The sequence below is a fragment of the Misgurnus anguillicaudatus genome, chromosome 19 (genome assembly GCF_027580225.2).
Source record: "Misgurnus anguillicaudatus chromosome 19, ASM2758022v2, whole genome shotgun sequence".
NCBI classification, from domain to species: domain Eukaryota; kingdom Metazoa; phylum Chordata; class Actinopteri; order Cypriniformes; family Cobitidae; genus Misgurnus; species Misgurnus anguillicaudatus.
In genome coordinates, this window is record NC_073355.2 from 30,990,412 (window position 1) to 31,009,378 (window position 18,967).

The 18,967-nt window shown below is 37.7% G+C and overlaps 4 protein-coding genes across 6 annotated transcripts; 1 reads left to right on the forward strand and 3 right to left on the reverse strand.

Annotated features, from left to right (window-relative positions):
* The first annotated feature begins 829 nt into the window (after positions 1–829).
* On the forward strand, positions 830–4,311 carry dhrs7b (dehydrogenase/reductase (SDR family) member 7B). Of its 2 annotated transcripts, none has more exons than XM_055194329.2 (7): positions 830–992; positions 1,833–1,990; positions 2,079–2,194; positions 2,360–2,570; positions 2,651–2,743; positions 2,895–3,047; positions 3,155–4,311. In XM_055194329.2, the coding sequence occupies exons 2-7, from the start codon at positions 1,837–1,839 to the stop codon at positions 3,358–3,360; spliced, it is 933 nt and encodes a 310-aa protein (XP_055050304.2). In that variant the 5' UTR covers positions 830–992; positions 1,833–1,836; the 3' UTR covers positions 3,361–4,311. The 2 variants fall into 2 exon arrangements, with proteins under 2 accessions (XP_055050304.2, XP_055050308.2); XM_055194333.2 differs by having other exon boundaries at positions 992–1,095.
* A 3,156-nt stretch (positions 4,312–7,467) lies between these two features.
* Positions 7,468–10,257, reverse strand: tmem11 (transmembrane protein 11). Its single transcript, XM_055194334.2, has 2 exons — positions 10,102–10,257; positions 7,468–8,274 (listed from the first exon to the last, which is right to left on the reverse strand). Exons 1-2 carry the CDS (start codon positions 10,251–10,253, stop codon positions 7,758–7,760), a joined length of 669 nt encoding a protein of 222 aa, XP_055050309.2. The 5' UTR covers positions 10,254–10,257; the 3' UTR covers positions 7,468–7,757.
* A 1,398-nt stretch (positions 10,258–11,655) lies between these two features.
* natd1 (protein NATD1) lies at positions 11,656–14,974 on the reverse strand. The gene is made up of 3 exons (XM_055194335.2): positions 14,733–14,974; positions 12,948–13,066; positions 11,656–12,841 (listed from the first exon to the last, which is right to left on the reverse strand). Exons 1-3 carry the CDS (start codon positions 14,827–14,829, stop codon positions 12,725–12,727), a joined length of 333 nt encoding a protein of 110 aa, XP_055050310.1. The 5' UTR covers positions 14,830–14,974; the 3' UTR covers positions 11,656–12,724.
* Positions 14,975–16,375: 1,401 nt separating this feature from the next.
* phospho1 (phosphoethanolamine/phosphocholine phosphatase 1) lies at positions 16,376–18,841 on the reverse strand. Of its 2 annotated transcripts, none has more exons than XM_055194343.2 (3): positions 18,662–18,841; positions 18,264–18,297; positions 16,376–17,875 (listed from the first exon to the last, which is right to left on the reverse strand). In XM_055194343.2, exon 3 carries the CDS (start codon positions 17,814–17,816, stop codon positions 16,965–16,967), a length of 852 nt encoding a protein of 283 aa, XP_055050318.2. In that variant the 5' UTR covers positions 17,817–17,875; positions 18,264–18,297; positions 18,662–18,841; the 3' UTR covers positions 16,376–16,964. The 2 variants fall into 2 exon arrangements, with proteins under 2 accessions (XP_055050318.2, XP_055050317.2); XM_055194342.2 differs by having other exon boundaries at positions 18,264–18,300; positions 18,664–18,839.
* Between the last annotated feature and the right edge of the window lie 126 nt (positions 18,842–18,967).

The window sequence follows — 18,967 nt, forward strand, 5'->3', positions numbered from 1 at the left end:
ACTATCCAACCACGGCACTGCCATTTAGTGCAGAGATCAGCTCATTTGCATTTTAAAGGACACCCAAAACGGCACATTTTGCTCACACCTACAAAGTGGTGATTTACATGTTGTAATCAATTATCTAGATGGTATTTTGAGCTAAAATTTTAAACACACACTCTGGGGACACCAAAGATTTATTTTACATCTTAAAAAAAGTCTTGTGAAATATCCCCTTTAATGTAATTGTCGATTGCCTTTAATCATTAGTTGTGTTCTTCTACGTCCAGTTCACCTACTTAATACTATCGCTTACGAAAAAATAGCATGGTTATTGTAGTAAAACCATGGTTACAACGAAATAGTTATGGTTTTGAAAACCATGGTATTAAAAAAACATAGTTTAACTATGGTTACTATAATAAAACCATGGTTTTGCAAGTAACCAATACACAAAAAACATGGTTACTACAGTTTTACCACACAAACATGGTTTATTTTCGTTAAGGGATTATCTAAAAGTAGGCCTGCGTATGCTTTTATTAAGGAGAAGTATGAAGAGTTCAGAGCGTACTGTAGCAAACGATTATGCAAATATTAGGACATACTTACATGCAAGTTAACAGAAGTGACTGCAGACACACATTGTGTGATGATTAACAATCGCATACAACTCACTGCATTTCTGCTTTTCCTCATTATTTCTTACGTAATGTTTACTATTTAATTTATTAATTCAGAAAAGTATCACTTATTTATTAATTACTAAACTCGCGCAATGTATTGTGGGTAACACCAGCCGTTAGGGTTGTTTTGCAATCCGCATTTAGATTTTTTCCTGGAAATAGTTGACCATTCGAGTACTCATTTCAACATACGATTTTGGACATACAAATCTAATTTCGAATACAGTAGTACATTGGGAAGCAGTGATTATTATTGGACAACAAAAACCACGTGATGGTTGCCTAGTTCCGCGTTCACTCACTCACATGGCTCTGCAGTTTCCGGTAAGTAATGCGTTGTTGTCCCTACTATTATGTTATTTTATAAATCTACCGTAGGACGTACGCAGAAACAACAGCGTCATTATTTAAAGTTATAACATGAGAGGTAACCACAAATATGTTTTAATATATATTAGCAATGGCAAATGTTTATGGATGTCTTATCCGTTAGTTATATTATGTTTCTGTCACAAAGGGGACGAGTAATGTACGCATAGGTTGGAAGTGTTACAATGTCAGTAGTTTTGAGTATATGCATGATTTATTTGTTAAACGTCTTGATAGATTTTTTTTGCTAGTAAATAATACAGCAAGTAGGAATAGAGAATGAAGTTCTTGCAATATGACATTATTACAATTAAACATGATACTGTTGTTTCAATTAATATGAGGTCATCATAATTATAAATCAGTATGCAAAATGCTTCATTACATAGTATGCTGCAATATGAATAGTGTAGTCTGATATTCTTAATTTGTAACCACCCAACCAAATCTGAATGATGAAAAACCGCCAAATAAATAAAACAAGTTATCAAAATCTTGGAAAAACAGGCAGAATTCTCTGCTCTCAAACGCTGGTGTCTAGCGTAGAAGTATGAAGTGTAGAAGTGACGAGTATGCTGTCTACGCCGAAACCACGCCCACTCAAGGCGTCTTGAACCACCAGTTTAGCCCCGCCCACATAATGTGGAAAACTTGTTTCAGCAATACATTTCTAACATTTATAATGTGTTTAGAAACAATTCTCTGTTAATTCCTCTACACAGACTTGAACTATCCAGGTTGCACTTGTATGATGATGTCATTACTAATATTTAATCTCTATGTATATGCATACAGACACATGGAGCGTGTGTTAAGTTCGGGTGTGGGGCCACTGGCAGTCGGGGCGGTCGGGCTGCTGATTTTGCTAAAAGTGATCCAGAGACTAAGAGACAAACAAAATGTTCAGGATAAAGTGGTGGTGATCACTGGAGCCAGTTCAGGCCTGGGCAAAGGTACACACACACACACACACACACACACACACACACATCATGCTGTATTTTCAATGACTGTTGAAATATAATTGTGTTCTCTGTGCAGAGTGTGCACGGCTGTTTCATGCTGCAGGTGCCCGGCTGATCCTGTGTGGACGGGACCAGAAGAGACTGCAGCAGGTTGTTGAGGAGCTGACGGCAATACCCAGTGGAAAAGTACAGGTGAAGATACCTGCTACGTCTTTTCAGATGTGCAGTTAGAAGATTTGAATTATTACAGGGGATTTAAAAATGCAATGTCATTGGTTTGATCTCATTTGTTCTGTTTTTTATTATATGTGCTATATTTATCATCTTATCTCTTATCTTGATTTATTTCCTTTATAGACTTATACTCCATGCACTGTCACCTTTGACCTCTCCGACACAGCTTTGGTTGCCAAGGCCGCTGAGGAGATTTTGAAGTGCCATGGTCATGTGGACGTCCTCATCAACAACGCAGGCATTAGTTACCGTGGCAACATCTTGGACACCCACGTCTCTGTTCAGCGAGATGTCATGGAGACTAACTACTTCGGTCCTGTTGCTCTTACTCAAGGTGAGTGGATGATAAACAATGAAAGATAAAATATCATTCCTAGATGATGGTACTTGGTTAATTTGTTTCTTTTTTCTTAGCTATTCTGCCCTCTATGGTAGATCGACGCAGTGGACATATTGTAGTCATCAGCAGCGTGCAGGGAAAGATCTCTATACCGTACAGATCTGCATGTAAGTGTGCACACGGACAAACTCACCTTATGATACTTTAGGTCATTTAAAGAGCTCGTCTTTAGTTGCACAATAATTAAAAATAAACCGAGATAGCTGTGTTTTATTATATTTGAACTATTTGTTTTGGTGACTTGCTTGCATTGCTCAGATGCAGCATCTAAACATGCAACGCAGGCCTATTTTGACTGTTTGAGGGCTGAGGTTGACCGGTTTGGCCTGGAGGTATCTGTTATTAGCCCTGGTTACATCAGGACAAACCTGTCCATCAATGCAGTCACAGGGGACGGTTCCAAATATGGAGGTAAGAGCAAGAGTCAATCATACACATTTTAAAATGTAAAGTGTACTTTTTTTTTATAAATTTATACATTTAGTTGTAACTTCTATATTTTTTCTTATGTGTTCTAGTAATGGACAAAACCACAGCACACGGTCGGGATCCAGTGGACATTGCTCATGCTGTTCTTAAGGCTGTCTGTCATAAACAGAAAGACGTTGTATTGGCTGGGCCGTTGCCTACTGTGGCCGTCTATCTTCGTACACTTTGGCCTGCTCTCTTCTTTAAAATAATGGCGTCTCGGGCTATAAAAGAACAAAAACCAAAAGAGGAATAAGTGAACACACTACTGGTGAAAATGGGGATGCGAAGTTCTTTCAGTGCCCAGATCTGCCATTGCATGAGATTATGTATTAAATATTTATTTCTCTGCAAATAGTGATTTGCTAACATTTTCCAATTTATACAGCAAGTTGATTCTGGCAAGTTTTTGTCACACATGATTGTTTACAGTAAGTCACATTTCTCTGTGTAGTACCTATATGGGTCAATGATAAAACATTTTTCAAAAAATAATTTTTTTAATCTTTTAAAATTAATGTAATGCCTATTTTTGGGTCAGAAACAATGTGTTTAAACAGTTTTGTTTAGTGAACAACATTTTGGAACATGATTTTTTCCCACAATATTTTTAAAATCCCATTTAAAATAATATGTCAGGTGGTACAACCAATCATTGTTTATTGTTTTATTGCTTCCTGTGTCATGCTGATTGTTTGTTTATTTGATAGTGGCATTTAAAATGATAATTCTGAAAATAGTTTAAAAAGGTAAAACAACTTTACTATAAAACTAACATTTGAGAACTATACATTTAAGAACAATCATTTTTTTAAAGTATAATGATTATAGACAACCTTAGCTTACATTTATTTAAACTAAAATTATTAGCCTATTAAAATGATTTTTATTTTTTAGGGGGAATTCATAGCAGTTGCACCATTTGACTTTCTGGTTGCACCACCTGACCTCTGCAATAAATTTACTTTTTTGTGCTATCAAAGTCATATACTATTAAAATACATTTCAAAGTGTTATAAAATAAAATAGCTATTTTCCTCATTTTTCATTGGTTGTACCACCTGACACCAGTGTACCAGTCTACCCATTACATTAAACTAGCTCTTTTTTCATTTAAATCTACAGACCACCTGGGTTTCATAAAGTGATGTGATAACTTTATTTACTCTATACTTTTTAATAAGAGGGCCTGATTGCAGTTGTACTACCTTGACACATGAAACATCCAAATTGTTGGACAAACATTTTTCAGTTATCCTAACATCCCAACAACTACTGATATTTGTGAAGTTTGTTTATAGTAAAGGTCTCGAACATGAAATATTGCCAAAGTATCTAGAACTTTTTTATAATTTAAACACCATTTTTAACAGTTGTCTTAAACTTCTAATTTGTACAGACAGTTGCCCTGCCTGCCATTTTACATGTATGAAATACCAAAACAAAAATAAGTATTTATTATTAAAAATACTGCAAATGTATTTAAAGGTGCAGTGTGTAAATTTAAGCGGCATCTAGTTGCAACCAACGGCTCAGTCCACTGCTCACCCCTCGCTTTTGAAACACATAAGCTACGGTAGCCGCCACCGGACAAACATGTCATCGTCGGAGACAACTTAGTAAAAAAGTTTGTCCGTTAAGAGCTTTTGTAGAAACATGGCAGCACAAAAAGGCGACTTCCATGTAAGGGGACCCTCTGTGTATGTAGGTAAAAACGTCTCATTCTAAAGTAATAAACACACAACGGTTCATTATGAAAGGTCTTTATACACCCCTGATAATATAGTTTTGAATATTATGTTGCATTTCTGTCAAGAAATCCTTTTAAAAAATTACACACTGCACCTTTATAGAATAAAGTGACTTGTCATAAATGTATTAATTATTTTTAGAGTACACAGAAATATGTAGTCATATGACCCACATGTTGACTGTTATCAGTAATGATTCATTCATCACACTGATACCTCTTATTAAACGCTATGGTTACGCCCTCAACATTTTAAAGACCTATAAAAAGATTGTCAATCATGCATTAGCTTAAGTTAGATTCTCCTATTAATATTAATGTTGGCAAGTGGTTTTAATAGCTTCTCACAAGTAGGTTTTTACTACCATATTATAATATAAGACTGACAACCTACCAGTGTTCCATGCTGTTGGTCCCAACGAAAATTCAAACTGACATCGTTTCGCATACAGCTTGATTCCAAGCTTGCTGACATTAACTCAGACATTAATTAAAAGTGTATAAGGCTTAAAGGCGGCATGGCATGCACGATATCTGAAAAACACTTTGGAAAGGGAGTCTGGCGACTACCAAAACACAATTGTAGCCAATCAGCAGTAAGGGGCATGTCTACTAACCGACATCGTTGCCTGGGTTGCGTATGTGTGGGACGGGACAGAAGGTCCAGATTTTATTGGGGTAGGGGCGTGTTTGTTTAGGTGATTTCAAATATCAACATTGGCTTTCAGAGATCATGGACCCTGCCCTTTAACCTTTAGAGATTATATTTAAAATGAAAAGTTTCTTTAATAAAGAAACATATTCTGTAAATTCTATAAAGATCTTCTTTAACCAATAAAATCATCAAAAGAGGTGAACAGTTTTATCTGAACATGATGTCAAAGATCTGAAAGTACAGGAATTTGTTTATTGTATACTGCATTACATGTGTGTGCATGTGCCAAAGAGCGCATACAGCGTACAGTTCATAGACAACTACATTTCCTTTAAACTATTCATTTTTCTTTATAAACACAAACACACACATATTAGATTGTAGATTTTGATTCTCTTGTGTGACAACAACATAATCTGAAATTAAGCATTTAGATTGTATAGTGTGTTTTTGGAAACATATGCAGGCTTTCGGACAAAAACCCTTATAGGAGTACCAGCCAGGTAAATAAAATGTATATCAACAGTAAATGTGGATTTGATGTTAATTACCAATTTTGAATTGGCTTTTTTAAAAGGTATCATAGATGATAAATCATTTAAACATTAAGCTTTTGTTTGGGACAGCAAGTTCGGAGATCAGATGCAAAACTGTATTTTTTTACAATGTCTTATTGAATCTCCATTTGCAAACTACATTTTTTAGTCCTCGTGAAGAGAGTTATTTTATTTGTTGGTAATTAATGCTATGCAAAAATTTATTTTTCATTTGTAATTTATAAATTATTCTTTTTAAAAAGCCATAACTAACAAGTTAATGTTGATGTAACAGGTAGTTCACCCAAAAATGAAAATTCTGTCATCATTTACTCAATCTCACGCTGTTACAAACCCGCACAAACCTCCTTGTTCCGATGAACACAAAGATATCTTGAGAAATGTTTGTAACCAAACCATTCGTTGCCCCCATTTACTCCCAGGTGAAAAAGTAGTACACCTCCCCAGTGTACCCAAAGTGCTTTATTATCCTGAGCATTCTCGCCATTTTCAGAGACTATTTTTGTACTTATATACTAAAAATTCATCTTCTTAAGATTGTCTAAGTGTTCTTCACTGTACTATTTTGAGACACCTTGAATGTGAACTAAAATGCAACTCAACTTTAATACAAAGACGGGTTCAAGTTTACTACAAGTGGTACCTAAATACATTTTTAAAATACATTTTTTAGCACATTTTAGTTCACATTTATAGTGTCTCAAAATAGCACAGTGAAGTACACTAAGTTGATCTTAAGTAGTACTAAAGATGAATTTATAGTAATATATTAAGTACAAAATTAGTGTGCAAAAATAAAGCACTTTAGATGCACCACGGAAGTGTACCACTTTTTCACCTGGGCTCCCATAGTGTTCCTTTTCCTACTATGGAAGTAAATGGGGTCAACAAACGGCTTGGTTACCGTACAAACATTTCTCAAAATATCTGAAATGTTCCCCAGAACAAAGAAATGTATACAGGTTTGCAACAACATAAGAGTGAGTAAATGACGACAGAATTTTCATTTTTGGGTGAACTATCACTTTAATACATCTAACTGGGAAGTCAGCATGACCCTTCAGGGTCAAATAAAGGTCGCCAGAGATGCCATTGAGGTTAAAGGTGAAAAGGTGACGCACCAAAGGCAGGGTACAGTAAAACTACACAGAGGGAGAAAAGAGAGGTCATTCTTAAAACATATCTGTCTGTCCACCACACGTACAGTCCGACAGGTCACTGCCCAGGCGCGGAAGCTCCGTGTGGATGGCAGGTGACGTGGGATGGGGAGAGGGGCTGGACAGGCGCAGAAAAGGAATGGGAAGGAGGTTCAAGTGCACTGGTGAGATCATTTAAAGTACAGAAAAAAGGGAAGATTTATTCTAGTATGTATAAGCTCCCCCCAACCCATCTCCTTAAACATCCTATCATCCATCCGTCTGTCCAATCTTTAACCGGTTGAAACCAAAACGATGAAAAATTGTGACAGAGAGAGCGCTGATTCTGTCTTGCCACTTGTTCTTTTCTTTTGTTCCAATCACTCTCTCCATCGGTCCATCCGTACGTTATTGTTTCGTGTGTATGTTCGGGTATGTGTGTATCTGCCAGTGTTGGGTGTAAAGTAGTGCTTCTCACCTCCTTGCCACGTGTGTGTATATGTGTACGCATATATCAGTATCTGTCGGCATGTGTGTGCGCATGTGCCAAAGAGCTCATACAGCGTACAGTTCATAGATCTTCTTGGCACAGTACGCCAGGGCCGCCAACGCTATCGTGTTGTGCAGTCTCTTTCTGTGCACGTCGTCCCGTCGAACCAGAACCACTGGCGTTGAGGAGGTGAGCGTGTGCAGGGGCAGCCTCGAGAGCTTCTGACTGTCGTACTCCACCTGGTATTTGCAGCAGGGGTCGAACTGCCAGGAGATGCCGTAGAGGGTGGCGCAGGCGAGGCTCAGAGCGCCAGCCGGCAGCGCCACGTAACGGGAGTAGTCAGCGGGAAGAGCGAGCGGCGTCAGGAGGCACGCGGCCCCTGCCAGTACGGCGGTTTTATGGAGGCAGTTTCCGACGGCTACCCAGCGGGCCGTCTCGTCTCCGATGCGCGTGGGCTCGATCACGATATAACGATACTGAGCCTCCAGAGCTTGCTCCAGCTCGTACTCAAACTGCTCCTGAGCATTCTCGCCATTGTAGATCTCGTGGACGATGTAACACTCTGTGGCCGCCATCACTCCCCTTAAGAAAGAGAAAAGAGAGTTGGTCACAAAGAGTGTCAAACTGATCTGACACCTCACTTTGTAGACTTAGTAAACACTTAAAGGGATAGTATACTTAAAATTCGCTTTTATAAGCTTTTATTAACCATCATGTTGTACGGTCAAAACACATAATCTCCTTTTCTTTCTTTTGTAGAAGATATTTTAAAGGGTTTTGTGTCTATTCAAGGGAAGTCAATGGGGGCAAAAGTGGTTTGGTTACCAACAAACATTATTTTAAAATATCTTCTTTTATGTTGTGCTAATGAAAGATTTGTAATGGGATGATGGTGATTAAATGATTATATTTTTATATCCATTAAACACTGAGATATTAGCAGATATCTGCACGTTGGACATCATGACCAATGAAACACAACAACTCATTTGACCTAAAAAATACATTGTATATTCTGACCAACACAATTTTTATCATGTTATTTACAAGACTGACAGCCAGACCCATGTTATCTATCTGTGGTCTGACTTTATATACTGAAACATGAACTTTTGAATGATATTCAGAAAAGCTGAACATTTTTAAAGGTACCATAGAATGCATTAAAATAATATGTTAAATTGTTCTTTGATATTTATAAAGAAGGTATTTAACTTTATTAACTTTATTTACATGTCCATTTACAACCCTAAGATTTGTCCTTTAAATTAAATTGTCTATTTTTGCCCTATTTGGAAGGGTCATAAATAATAATGTTGAGCTCTGCTCTGATCGACTTTGCTCTGAGGCTCATGTCAGTAGCTCACATTAATAAACATTTTGACAATTTTGTACTTAATTTAATGTTGGGGCTTACACTTTTGTTCAGCTCAGTGGTAGAACATTGCATTTAAAGCGCAAAAGGTCATGGGTTTGAACCCAGGGAATACATATACTGATTAAAACACGGCTAGCTTGTAATGCACTGTAAGTCGCTTCTGAAAAAAGCGTCTGACAAATGCATAAATATAATATAAATATAATATTACAAATCGACTGTGACATCATCTTTTGCATGCACGTGGTTCACATAAAACGAGGAAAGAAAACGCGTATGAGGCTCACGATATGTCCTTACCATGTACAGAGCTCTTATTATTCTTCTATGCCTAGGTAAACACAGGGTTTTATTTTATGGCACCTTTAAATACAAAAAGAGAAGTGTCATGTTGCCCAAATCTACCTAAACTGATCAGTATTTTGGAAAATGCAGCAGTGCTATGTTACTCGTGAATAGAAGATGCAGCGGTCTTTTCAGGCTTTCAAAAGTTACCCATACTAGTGTCAACTAAACAATATGTACATTTTAAACCGGTGTTTAACGGTCTAAAAATGAGTTGGCACAATAAAACGAATGCCTTGCGGTTTAAAAAGAAATTTTAATCAAGCATGACACTTACAGTAAAACTTAAAACTTCCAGCGCATGTTATCTGCACGTACACATCTCCTTGAAACTCGCTGTCCCGCTTTCTAGAGCTCCGGCTGTCTCGTCATTATAAATGACAAACAAACTATAAAGCCCGCATTTGAATGTACTAACAGTCGTGATGTCTGACATGTAAATAACAAAACCATTTGAGTTTAATTCTTTTCGTGACACCTAGTTATTTGAGTGATCCCAGAGCCAGTAAGCTAATCAAAACATCACATGAGCTGTGTTCAGACAAGATTTTTCAGACTTTCCAAGCTGCACAAATCCCTTAACGAAGCGATTCGTTAACAACAGCAAACACGCGTAAAATTTACTTTGAGACGAAGCATTTTGTGTGACGTACTGATAATTAACCAAAGGTTTTAGTGTAACTGACCTCTCCCTGCTGACTGGGACACCGCGCCTCCTTCCCAGCGACGCCATCTTGCACAGCAACTGACTCGAGATGACGCAAAATTCGCCGCTATGCATTGTGGGAAATATAGTTCTATAGGAGCCGCAATATTGATAGACGTAAACGCTTCGCATCACATCCACGAGACTACAAATCCCATGAATCAACTCGGTAAAGGACCCTACCACCTATAAGGATGTTTAATGCAGCAGTAATATTTGTTTTCTTTTGTCAAAGTTAATGGTTTGTAATATATGGACCACGGGGTTTTAATATGATAGACAGGTTGTCGTTGTGCTTATGGTTTCAGTCGTGCAACTTCATAATACAAGAGCGTGTTGATGGCCAATAGAATGCAAGGACAACACAGTCAGTAGGACAGTCCATTCCCAAGATTTACGATTTAAGATTAGCGCTCTGACAAATGGTTTGTATCATTTCCATTAATTCGTTTTATATTTTTGGCGAGAGGGCACTCCCCCATAATGTGGTTGGTTATTGTTGAGGCAATGAGCTCCGTACCGTCCCCCTTGCACGGCGCTCACCGAGCTTGTGCCCTCACTGCCTTGCGAGTCTGCATGGTGTTAACAATAGGTGTGTTCGACTTCATGCGGCGCCGCAAGAACCGATAGCCGGATGACGTCGAAGTACCGCGAGAGCGAGACGAAAATAGACTTCGTATGATTTCTCTAATTGTTCTCGCGGTACTTTGACGTCAACCGGCTGTCGGTTTTTACGCCGCCGCATAAAGTCGAACAAGCCTAATTTTACCGTGCTAGGTAACACGTGCAGCTTATCGCTCTCTGTCTCCCCCAGTAGAAACAAATTGCATAACATGTAAGCGTCTAATTTTAAAAAAATGGTCGCATTTGTGCTCAAAGGTTTAATGCTTAGTTAATCTTTGGAGGAATATCTTAAATAGGTTTACAAATTTTGGGATAATCCAGACTCCACAGGGACTGAATTCCTCTGTGTACTCTGCTTTTAAACTTGACAGTGGACAGAGGTTGTAAGAAGGGGCAATGAGCAAAGGCTTTAGTGTACACACTGACCTTAATAAAGGTTGTCTGTAATGGTTTTAGTGCTGGGCAAAGATTATTCGCGATTAATCGCATACAAAATAAAAGTGATTTTTTTTTTTACATAATATATGTGTGTGTACTGTGTGTAATTATTATGTATATTTAACCGCACACACATACATATGTTCATTTCAGATTTGTCTTAATTTATATATCATATAGAATATATAAACATATAAATAAATATATACACATGTAAATGTTTCTTAAATACATACATTAATGTGTGTGTATTTATATATACATGATAATTACACACACAGCACACACTCCTATATTATGTAAAAAATCACTTTTATTTTGTATGCGATTAATCGCGATTAATCTTTGCCCAGCACTAGTTTTAATATAACAATTTGTGACAAACGTGAATCAAAATCTTCGAAATATGTGGATGACTCCTGACTCAATGAGAATACATCATACTCATAAAAATTGAGCAAGGGGCAAATACTATTTTTTGTTTTAAAACTTTTTATTCAAAACCATTAAGAGTAATAGTAAGAGTACATAAGTGTCTAAAAACCGATGAATTCCAGACATCTTTAATCCGTGTAACATCATAAATATTCAAGGTGTTGTTGTAACACAGTCTACTTGTTTTCCTTGAAATTATGGCCTCCATTATCATCACCAAGAATATCACGGTCATTGATGGTGGCACACGTTTACATCACAGTGCAGAATATGCCACTGCCTGCTCTGTGTACTGCCTACCCTGCATATAATGGATCACACTCGGTGAATAATAGAAAGTAATTTACATTGACAATCATACATTCACCCATTCCATTCAAGGCATCTCTCTCACACAGTCACACACCCTACCACATGTAACAGAATCCTCTATGCAGAGGCGCATTATTGTTTTTATTAAGTGTGCATCCTGAGAGGTTCCTCCCTGCGAATTATAGGGTGGGCGATTGTCTTTATCGTCTCTGTGAGTTCCTCGCTGGCCATATACTAGACCCACACATGCAAAAGCAGCCTGAAACATGCACAGGCTGTTTCTTCTAGGACACTGATTGTGCTATCCCTTAAATCAATGCCTGCCTGGATGTGCACTGCGTATTGTTTGAGATCCTCTTTGGGCATGTGGGAATACATACATACGTATATCTTTCTCATAAGCACCACTAAACCTGAAGGCATATGGCCAGAGAGCCACATGGAATACACTCTTATGATCATATATTGAATTCATAATGGGTGCGATGCTATGACTTGGCTTGAAAATCCAAAAACGCTTTTAGTTACAAAGAGACAGAATCTCTTGCCCACCTTGAAGTCTACACTCTTCTCTTCCTGACCATAAGAAAAGCAGTGTTTTAAGAAATCATTACATATACATGCTGTATACGTCTCATTCACTCTCTCTCTCTCTCTCACAAACAACAATTAAATCTTTCTTTTTAGTGGAGTTTTCAAGACCAGTCAGGTTAGGGATGTCCCCCCACCCAATCCCAAAACATCCTATTTGAATTGAGAGAACTTCATTTCCTGTCCCCATTTCTCTCATGCGTTCAATGAAGGATGTGCTCCAAATAATGGGGGTGAGGATTTTCTTTGACATATTTCTGGATGTACCAGCAGGTCAAGTGAGCTTTCAGGTCCTCCTCTACCACAAAATCCATTGCGGCCTAAAGAGGACAAACACAAACAAAACTTAAATGTACAAAAATAAACAACAGTGGCATGTTATTGTATATAATCTGATTAATGCTGATCTAAAAGGGTTTCTACAACCTTGGCTAAGTATTTGGCAATTTCTCGTCCCCTGTATGCTTCAGGAACCTCAGTGTGTTGTAGATCCACAGTCTTCTTCCCCACATATTCATAAAGCAGCACAGCCCTGTCATGGGAACCTGTAGACCAAACACAAATTAGCAAAATATGTCTCACTACACAGTAGTCAACAAACTGATTTTTTTTTTTTTTTTTAATGGCCTGAGGCCGGGATTTAAAGAATTTGAAGAGAATGTATTACGTCTCGAGAGCATCCGGTTAATATCATAATCTCATTTTTGACGGAGGTGGCTCTCTATCGAAATACAAATAATATAGACTAACAAAAAAAAAGTAAGGGCTTTGTTTTCTTTAGACATAATCTAACAGGAAGTAAAACGATGTCTGGATAGTAGGGATGGGCGATACCAGTTATTTTCTTGTCGATCCGATACAAAGTACTTTTAAGACAAGTATCCCCGATTCCGATACCGATTCCGATACTTTTATGAAATATTTTTATGCATGTATTAAAGTTTATTAAAGTGATTTTATTGGGTCTTTTAATAGCCATCATTATTAATATCAAATAATAGACATGACACCTTTTTGCACTGCACACTATTACCACATTTCTTCCCTTTATACGTTTTTGAGATAAAACAAGTGAATGTTGACATTAACATTTTCCTCTTGAGCCTGTTTTTTTCTTTGACTGATAACGTCTACTGCTTTTAAAAATAAATGATAAAAAGACTCTGATAAAAGTTACTAAAATGCACTGAAAAATCAAACCAGGGATGACTGAGGCTGCATTGCTTCGTGCTCTGTAACAGTTATTTTGCTTTTAGATGCTTTGTCATATTTGTGGTATTACCACAGTGGCGTATTTTTGTTGACAAATGTCACACGAGGCTTCATCATTATTAACTGAATGCAACAATGCACTTAAACCCCTTTTTTTAAACCTGCCTGAGTGTCCTGGTAGTGACTGAGCGAATGAACGCACGCTGTAATACAGCAAAAGGAGATGGGACTGAATGAGCGAACGAACGAACGAACGCGTGATACAGTGGAAGGAGATAAGACTGAATGAGCAAACGCAGTAACAGAGAGGAAGAAGATAGTTCCCACTTACATTACGATTTAAGTCTATTTATATACAAAACAGCATCCAACTATTACTAAAAATTCGCAAATCACTTGTTAAAAAACAAAAAAACAAATAGAATCGATACTTGTACTTGAGAATCGATCCTTTTGATACAAAGGCAGGATCGGAAATATCGATACTTTAGGATCGATCCGCCCATCCCTACTGGATAGTATGGCTAGCCAGCCAGGCAGTGTGCTAGCAACTTAGTATTTTTGTTAGAAAGGATTTTTTTTTATTTGAACAAATAAACAGTGGCTAGTGACAACACATATCGATATTTCCGCTCCGACCGGAACTGCAAAACAACTAAAATCGCAGTATTCATCAGATACATACTTACAAGGAGGATGTTAAAATAACAGAACCAAGTGTACTGCAACCATGTAAGGTGGAGGTGGGGGTTCCCTTCATACCAGCAAAACAACTCGTTCGTGTGATTTCCACTATTTTCATAACAGGAAATATGCATTATTTACATACACTGCGAGTTAATACGTAATGTGAAGCTACATCGGATTACATTCGTCGACGTGTTAATCATATCGGGGAATCTGAATATAAAAACAAAAGACACATTTAATAGGGGGTCGTTCGTTGGTTGGTCTTCCCCCTCCCGCGACCACCATTTCGCTATCTGACGCATTACTGACCGTTGAGTCTGATGCTGAATTGTCGCCTTTTCTTGTCGTGCTCCACTCTAAATGGTGTGTTAATGTCAAGGACGTTCATCTGTGTAGCCTGGGCCATAACGTCTGTGTGTCTGCTAACCGTATGTCAGTGTACCGCGGCTGGTTCGAGTCTGATGAGAAGCGCATTCATGCCTCAGCGAGACGAGGACGAACATCTGATCCAGCGAAAACACGCCATCCACGGAAATCAGCTGTGAAGTCACGTGCTCGTCGCGGGCCAATCAGAAAAGAGCTGTTGTTTTGATGCGCGCGGTCACTTTAAGCGGGTCTCGTGTGCTTAGATGCTCGTGCCACGTTCGGCCGCCAGGTGGAGATGAAGGGATGCTGCCTTATTTTACTAAGTTTTTGCTAAAAGTTCATGGTAGATTAGGTAATTTTGAACGTTTTGTTAACGATATTTTAAATTTTCTCGATTTGCCAATGGATGTATTAACTGACACACTGGCCTAAATGGGTCATCCGTTGATTGTTGTATTTTTGTAATTATTGTAAAAAGAGGAACACTTATGCAGTTTAAAAGGGATATTTTACCCCAAAAAATTTAAATTCTGTCACCATTTACTCACTTTCATGTTGTTCTAAAGTTGTATACGTTTTTTAATTTTATTTTGATGAACACAAAAGAAGATATTTTGATAAATGATGCTGTAATCATTGACTGGAAAACAAATAATATGGAAGTATTGTGATAAATGATTGTAAGCCGGTACCCATTGAACTCCCTTCATATTTGTTTTTTCTACTATGGAAGTCAATGGTTACAATCAGCTGTGTACTTGCCATCATTTATCAAAATTTTTTTTTGCGTTCATCAGTAAAAATAAATTCATACAGATTTAGAACAACTTGAGGTTGAGAAAATGATTACAGAATTTTTCTTTTTTTTGGGTGAACTTGATTACAGAATTTTTCATTTTTTTGGGTGAACTATCCCTTTAAGAAACCAGTATTTTAAGCTTATTTGTAAGGGCAAATCCCTTTAACCTTATAAAAACAATACTAATAATGTTTCAAAAGTTTATAAATGCATAATAAACATTTTGTTGCATGTTTTTTTTTATAGTTGATTTAGGTACTGAAGTAGGCCTACTAGATTTAGCAAACTGATTAACATCCTATTATTGTGCATGGTGTAGGGTCTTCACTTAAGTCATTAAATTTTTCTAGATTTTTAAATTATGCAAAACTTAGTTATTTCCAGTTACTTTAAAGAACATTAACTTTCCATTGATATGTTCGTACTTATGATATTTCTGTAACCCTAAAATCCAGTATAAATGTTGTCTTAAAGGAAAAATTAACTAACTAGTTCACAGGAATGATCATCAAGCCTAAATATAAAACTATATTAGCACTATTATGCTAGCACTTTGAGATTTCGCTAAAATGTAAAGTGCATTATAAATAAAATGTATTATTATTTTTATATCGGGGGAAATTATTATTTCAGTGAATCGTCATTTTTCTTCTCAAGACAGAACCCTCAAATACCAAGTTTAGATTCGACTGATATTATGAAATATTATCTATAGAAATCCTAAACACTTTTACAGTAAGTAATTGATTCTGTGTAAAAACATACACAAGTCAAGAGACACATAAAGTTAAGTAAATGGCTTTAAATTTGCTTTTGAGCTTCATAGATCTCAAATCTATAATTTGACAGTCAGTTTTGTAACGGTTTCTGTGTTCACAGACATAGATAAAAGACAAAGATATGCAGTAGTCACTAAAAGACACAATTAACAACTACAGCAGATCTTGCTAAGACAGTATGAGTATAAAAATATTAGTTTACCCACAATGGCATGTTAACAAAGCAGTCTAGGAAAACCAATGAAATCTATTAAGATCAATTCATATTTCATCATTACATGGATATAAGATAAAATGAAATATAAAAGGTTATCTTTCTGTCTAAAAAGGTTACATTTAAATAACAAATACAAACCAGGTTATTTTTCATTGACAACAATAAAGATTATTTCAGTTGATGACACATTTTTCACATAAATAATCATTTATCATAGCACCTCTCAGATAAAAATAACAGTACATGATTGTTATGTGTGAATGACACCTACATAACACATATCCATTTCAGTATGATTTTAAGAGTGTATTAGCTTGCACACCTTTTTGAGATATATATATATATATATATGCACCTTTCATAGATATCAAGCCATCAGTTTAAGGCCTCTCTAATATCTTCTTTAGTGTGCTAATGACATCCTCTCCACTCTTCCAGGGCACCACAGTGGCCTTAAACTCTCCAGGTTTGGCTTCCCCCATCTCTCGGATCAGTTTGTGCATTGGGAAGTCCCAACGGGGGAACGCAATATCACCTGGTGATAGGGTTAGTGATGGGCAGAAATCATTGGCACCATCACCTACATACAGAACCTTCTGATAGGGTCGCCCACCCCTCTCACGTATGCGCTGGGCCAAGTACTGTCTCACCACTACCGCCTTGCACATGTTCGCCGGGCACCGCAGGCAGTCGTGGGAGTGGAAGGGGCGAAGCTGCAGCTGCCCATTATCATCAAAGTGAGCTGGGTTGCTGAAAATGCGTAGAAACAGTGGGCGGAACCCCAAGTGCTGCAGCCACGTCTCTATAAAGACGGTATTGGCATCAGACACACAAATGACCTCAAAGTCACGTGACGGCTGGGAAAGCAAGAATTGCATTAAAGCTGGGATGCCAGGGCAGGGAGGGAGCTTTTGCACTGTGCTTCTGATGGTTGCCGGCGTGACCCCCTGTTCGGCGAGGAAGGCCAGCACACGCTGCATGTACTCATTATAGTGACCAGGGCGGTACGTGTCCTTCAGCCAACCGGGCAGGGCTCCACCAGGCGCAGCGGTAACCATACAGTCGTCACTGCACTCATCCACAAGGGTCTCATCAAAGTCAAAGAATATAAGGAAACGCCTATCATTAGGGGGCTGGGCCTGAGCTCTGCTACTATGCTCATGATGCTCCTCTGCTCCTCCAGGGGGGTGGGATGGGGAAACACAGCAGTTGAAGACAGAGTCCCGCATCATGGACAAGAATAATAAACGGACAGTACAAGTTTTCTTCTCTAGCTCCTCTTGTTCCCGTTCTGCACAAAAAGGAGCAAAGTTCATTGTCTGATACCAATGAAAGAATTTTAAGCAAACAAAAAAGTAAAACAAGAAGGATGACTGGACAATAATGGCCTAGTTTTTTTAGATGTCTGAAATAGCATAGTTTTAACATTCCTCTCACAAAAACATCTGTTTTTCACACTGACAATCTTAAGGTGGTGACAGATGCACAATAAGAAAAACTATACATCATCTATTGACACAATGCAACAAATAGATAAATGAGGCTAGAAGTGTATAAAGTTTGTACTGAGAGACAGCGTTAACGTGTTATAAAACATATTTATTACTCTTGATCAAATTATATGATCCATTCAGCAGATAATTCTGTATATTCAGACACTAATAAATCTATCAACTCACCTTTATCGCTTTGAGGTCGCCTCTGTGCACTGTCAACCTGTGAGCACGAGAAATATGAGAGAATTGAGATGAGAAGTTTCCAAATTTGCGATTCACGCAGCGTGCAAATTAAACCGTACCAGGTGCAACGTAACGTTGAATAATTAGCAATGTGTTTATTTCATAAGGAAATTTGCTCCGAATGGCTCGTGCAGCACATATGTGGGATCGCTTTCACTTTATACACTGCAGATGTAACGTTAGCCATATTTATTTACAAATTACCTGCACTGTCTGTACTATACACTGATACCTGATATTAAATTTGAAGGTCAGTAGAGAAGTTGCAAATTATTTTCAAGCATATCTAAACCTCTTGTAATATTGCAAGCGATTATTGGTAACTAAAATAACACCTTACCTGGAACGACACGTCTAGTTGGTCATCACTACCTGTCGTCCTAACCCGGCTGCTTTCTGGGTATGACCGGTTGTTCAACAGTGTTGGAGATTTATGGTCCTACGGTGATTCATGGAACCGCAGTGACGTTCACCGGCTAAGCCACGCCTCCCATCATTTGACGTAACAAACATTAAAAGTCCGTTGAACGGTATTTATAAACATATCATTACATTCATAAATGTATTTTTATTTACAATAATTTATTTTTATTCGTTTTTGGAAAAGATGTTCACACATATGACTTTTATAAGGAAATCTTCAG

Coding starts and splice junctions, on each gene's coding strand:
- dhrs7b (XM_055194329.2), top strand. CDS start 1,837: ATGGAGCGTGTGTTAAGTTCGGGTGTGGGGCCACTGGCAGTCGGGGCG. Junction 1,991..2,078: donor CAGTTCAGGCCTGGGCAAAG/GTACACACACAC, acceptor TTCTCTGTGCAG/AGTGTGCACGGCTGTTTCAT. Junction 2,571..2,650: donor TCCTGTTGCTCTTACTCAAG/GTGAGTGGATGA, acceptor CTTTTTTCTTAG/CTATTCTGCCCTCTATGGTA.
- tmem11 (XM_055194334.2), bottom strand. CDS start 10,253: ATGCGAAGCGTTTACGTCTATCAATATTGCGGCTCCTATAGAACTATA. Junction 8,275..10,101: donor GTCCCAGTCAGCAGGGAGAG/GTCAGTTACACT, acceptor CTCTTTCTTAAG/GGGAGTGATGGCGGCCACAG.
- natd1 (XM_055194335.2), bottom strand. CDS start 14,829: ATGGCCCAGGCTACACAGATGAACGTCCTTGACATTAACACACCATTT. Junction 13,067..14,732: donor ATTCAGCATCAGACTCAACG/GTCAGTAATGCG, acceptor TTTGGTCTACAG/GTTCCCATGACAGGGCTGTG. Junction 12,842..12,947: donor TTGCCAAATACTTAGCCAAG/GTTGTAGAAACC, acceptor TGTCCTCTTTAG/GCCGCAATGGATTTTGTGGT.
- phospho1 (XM_055194343.2), bottom strand. CDS start 17,816: ATGATGCGGGACTCTGTCTTCAACTGCTGTGTTTCCCCATCCCACCCC.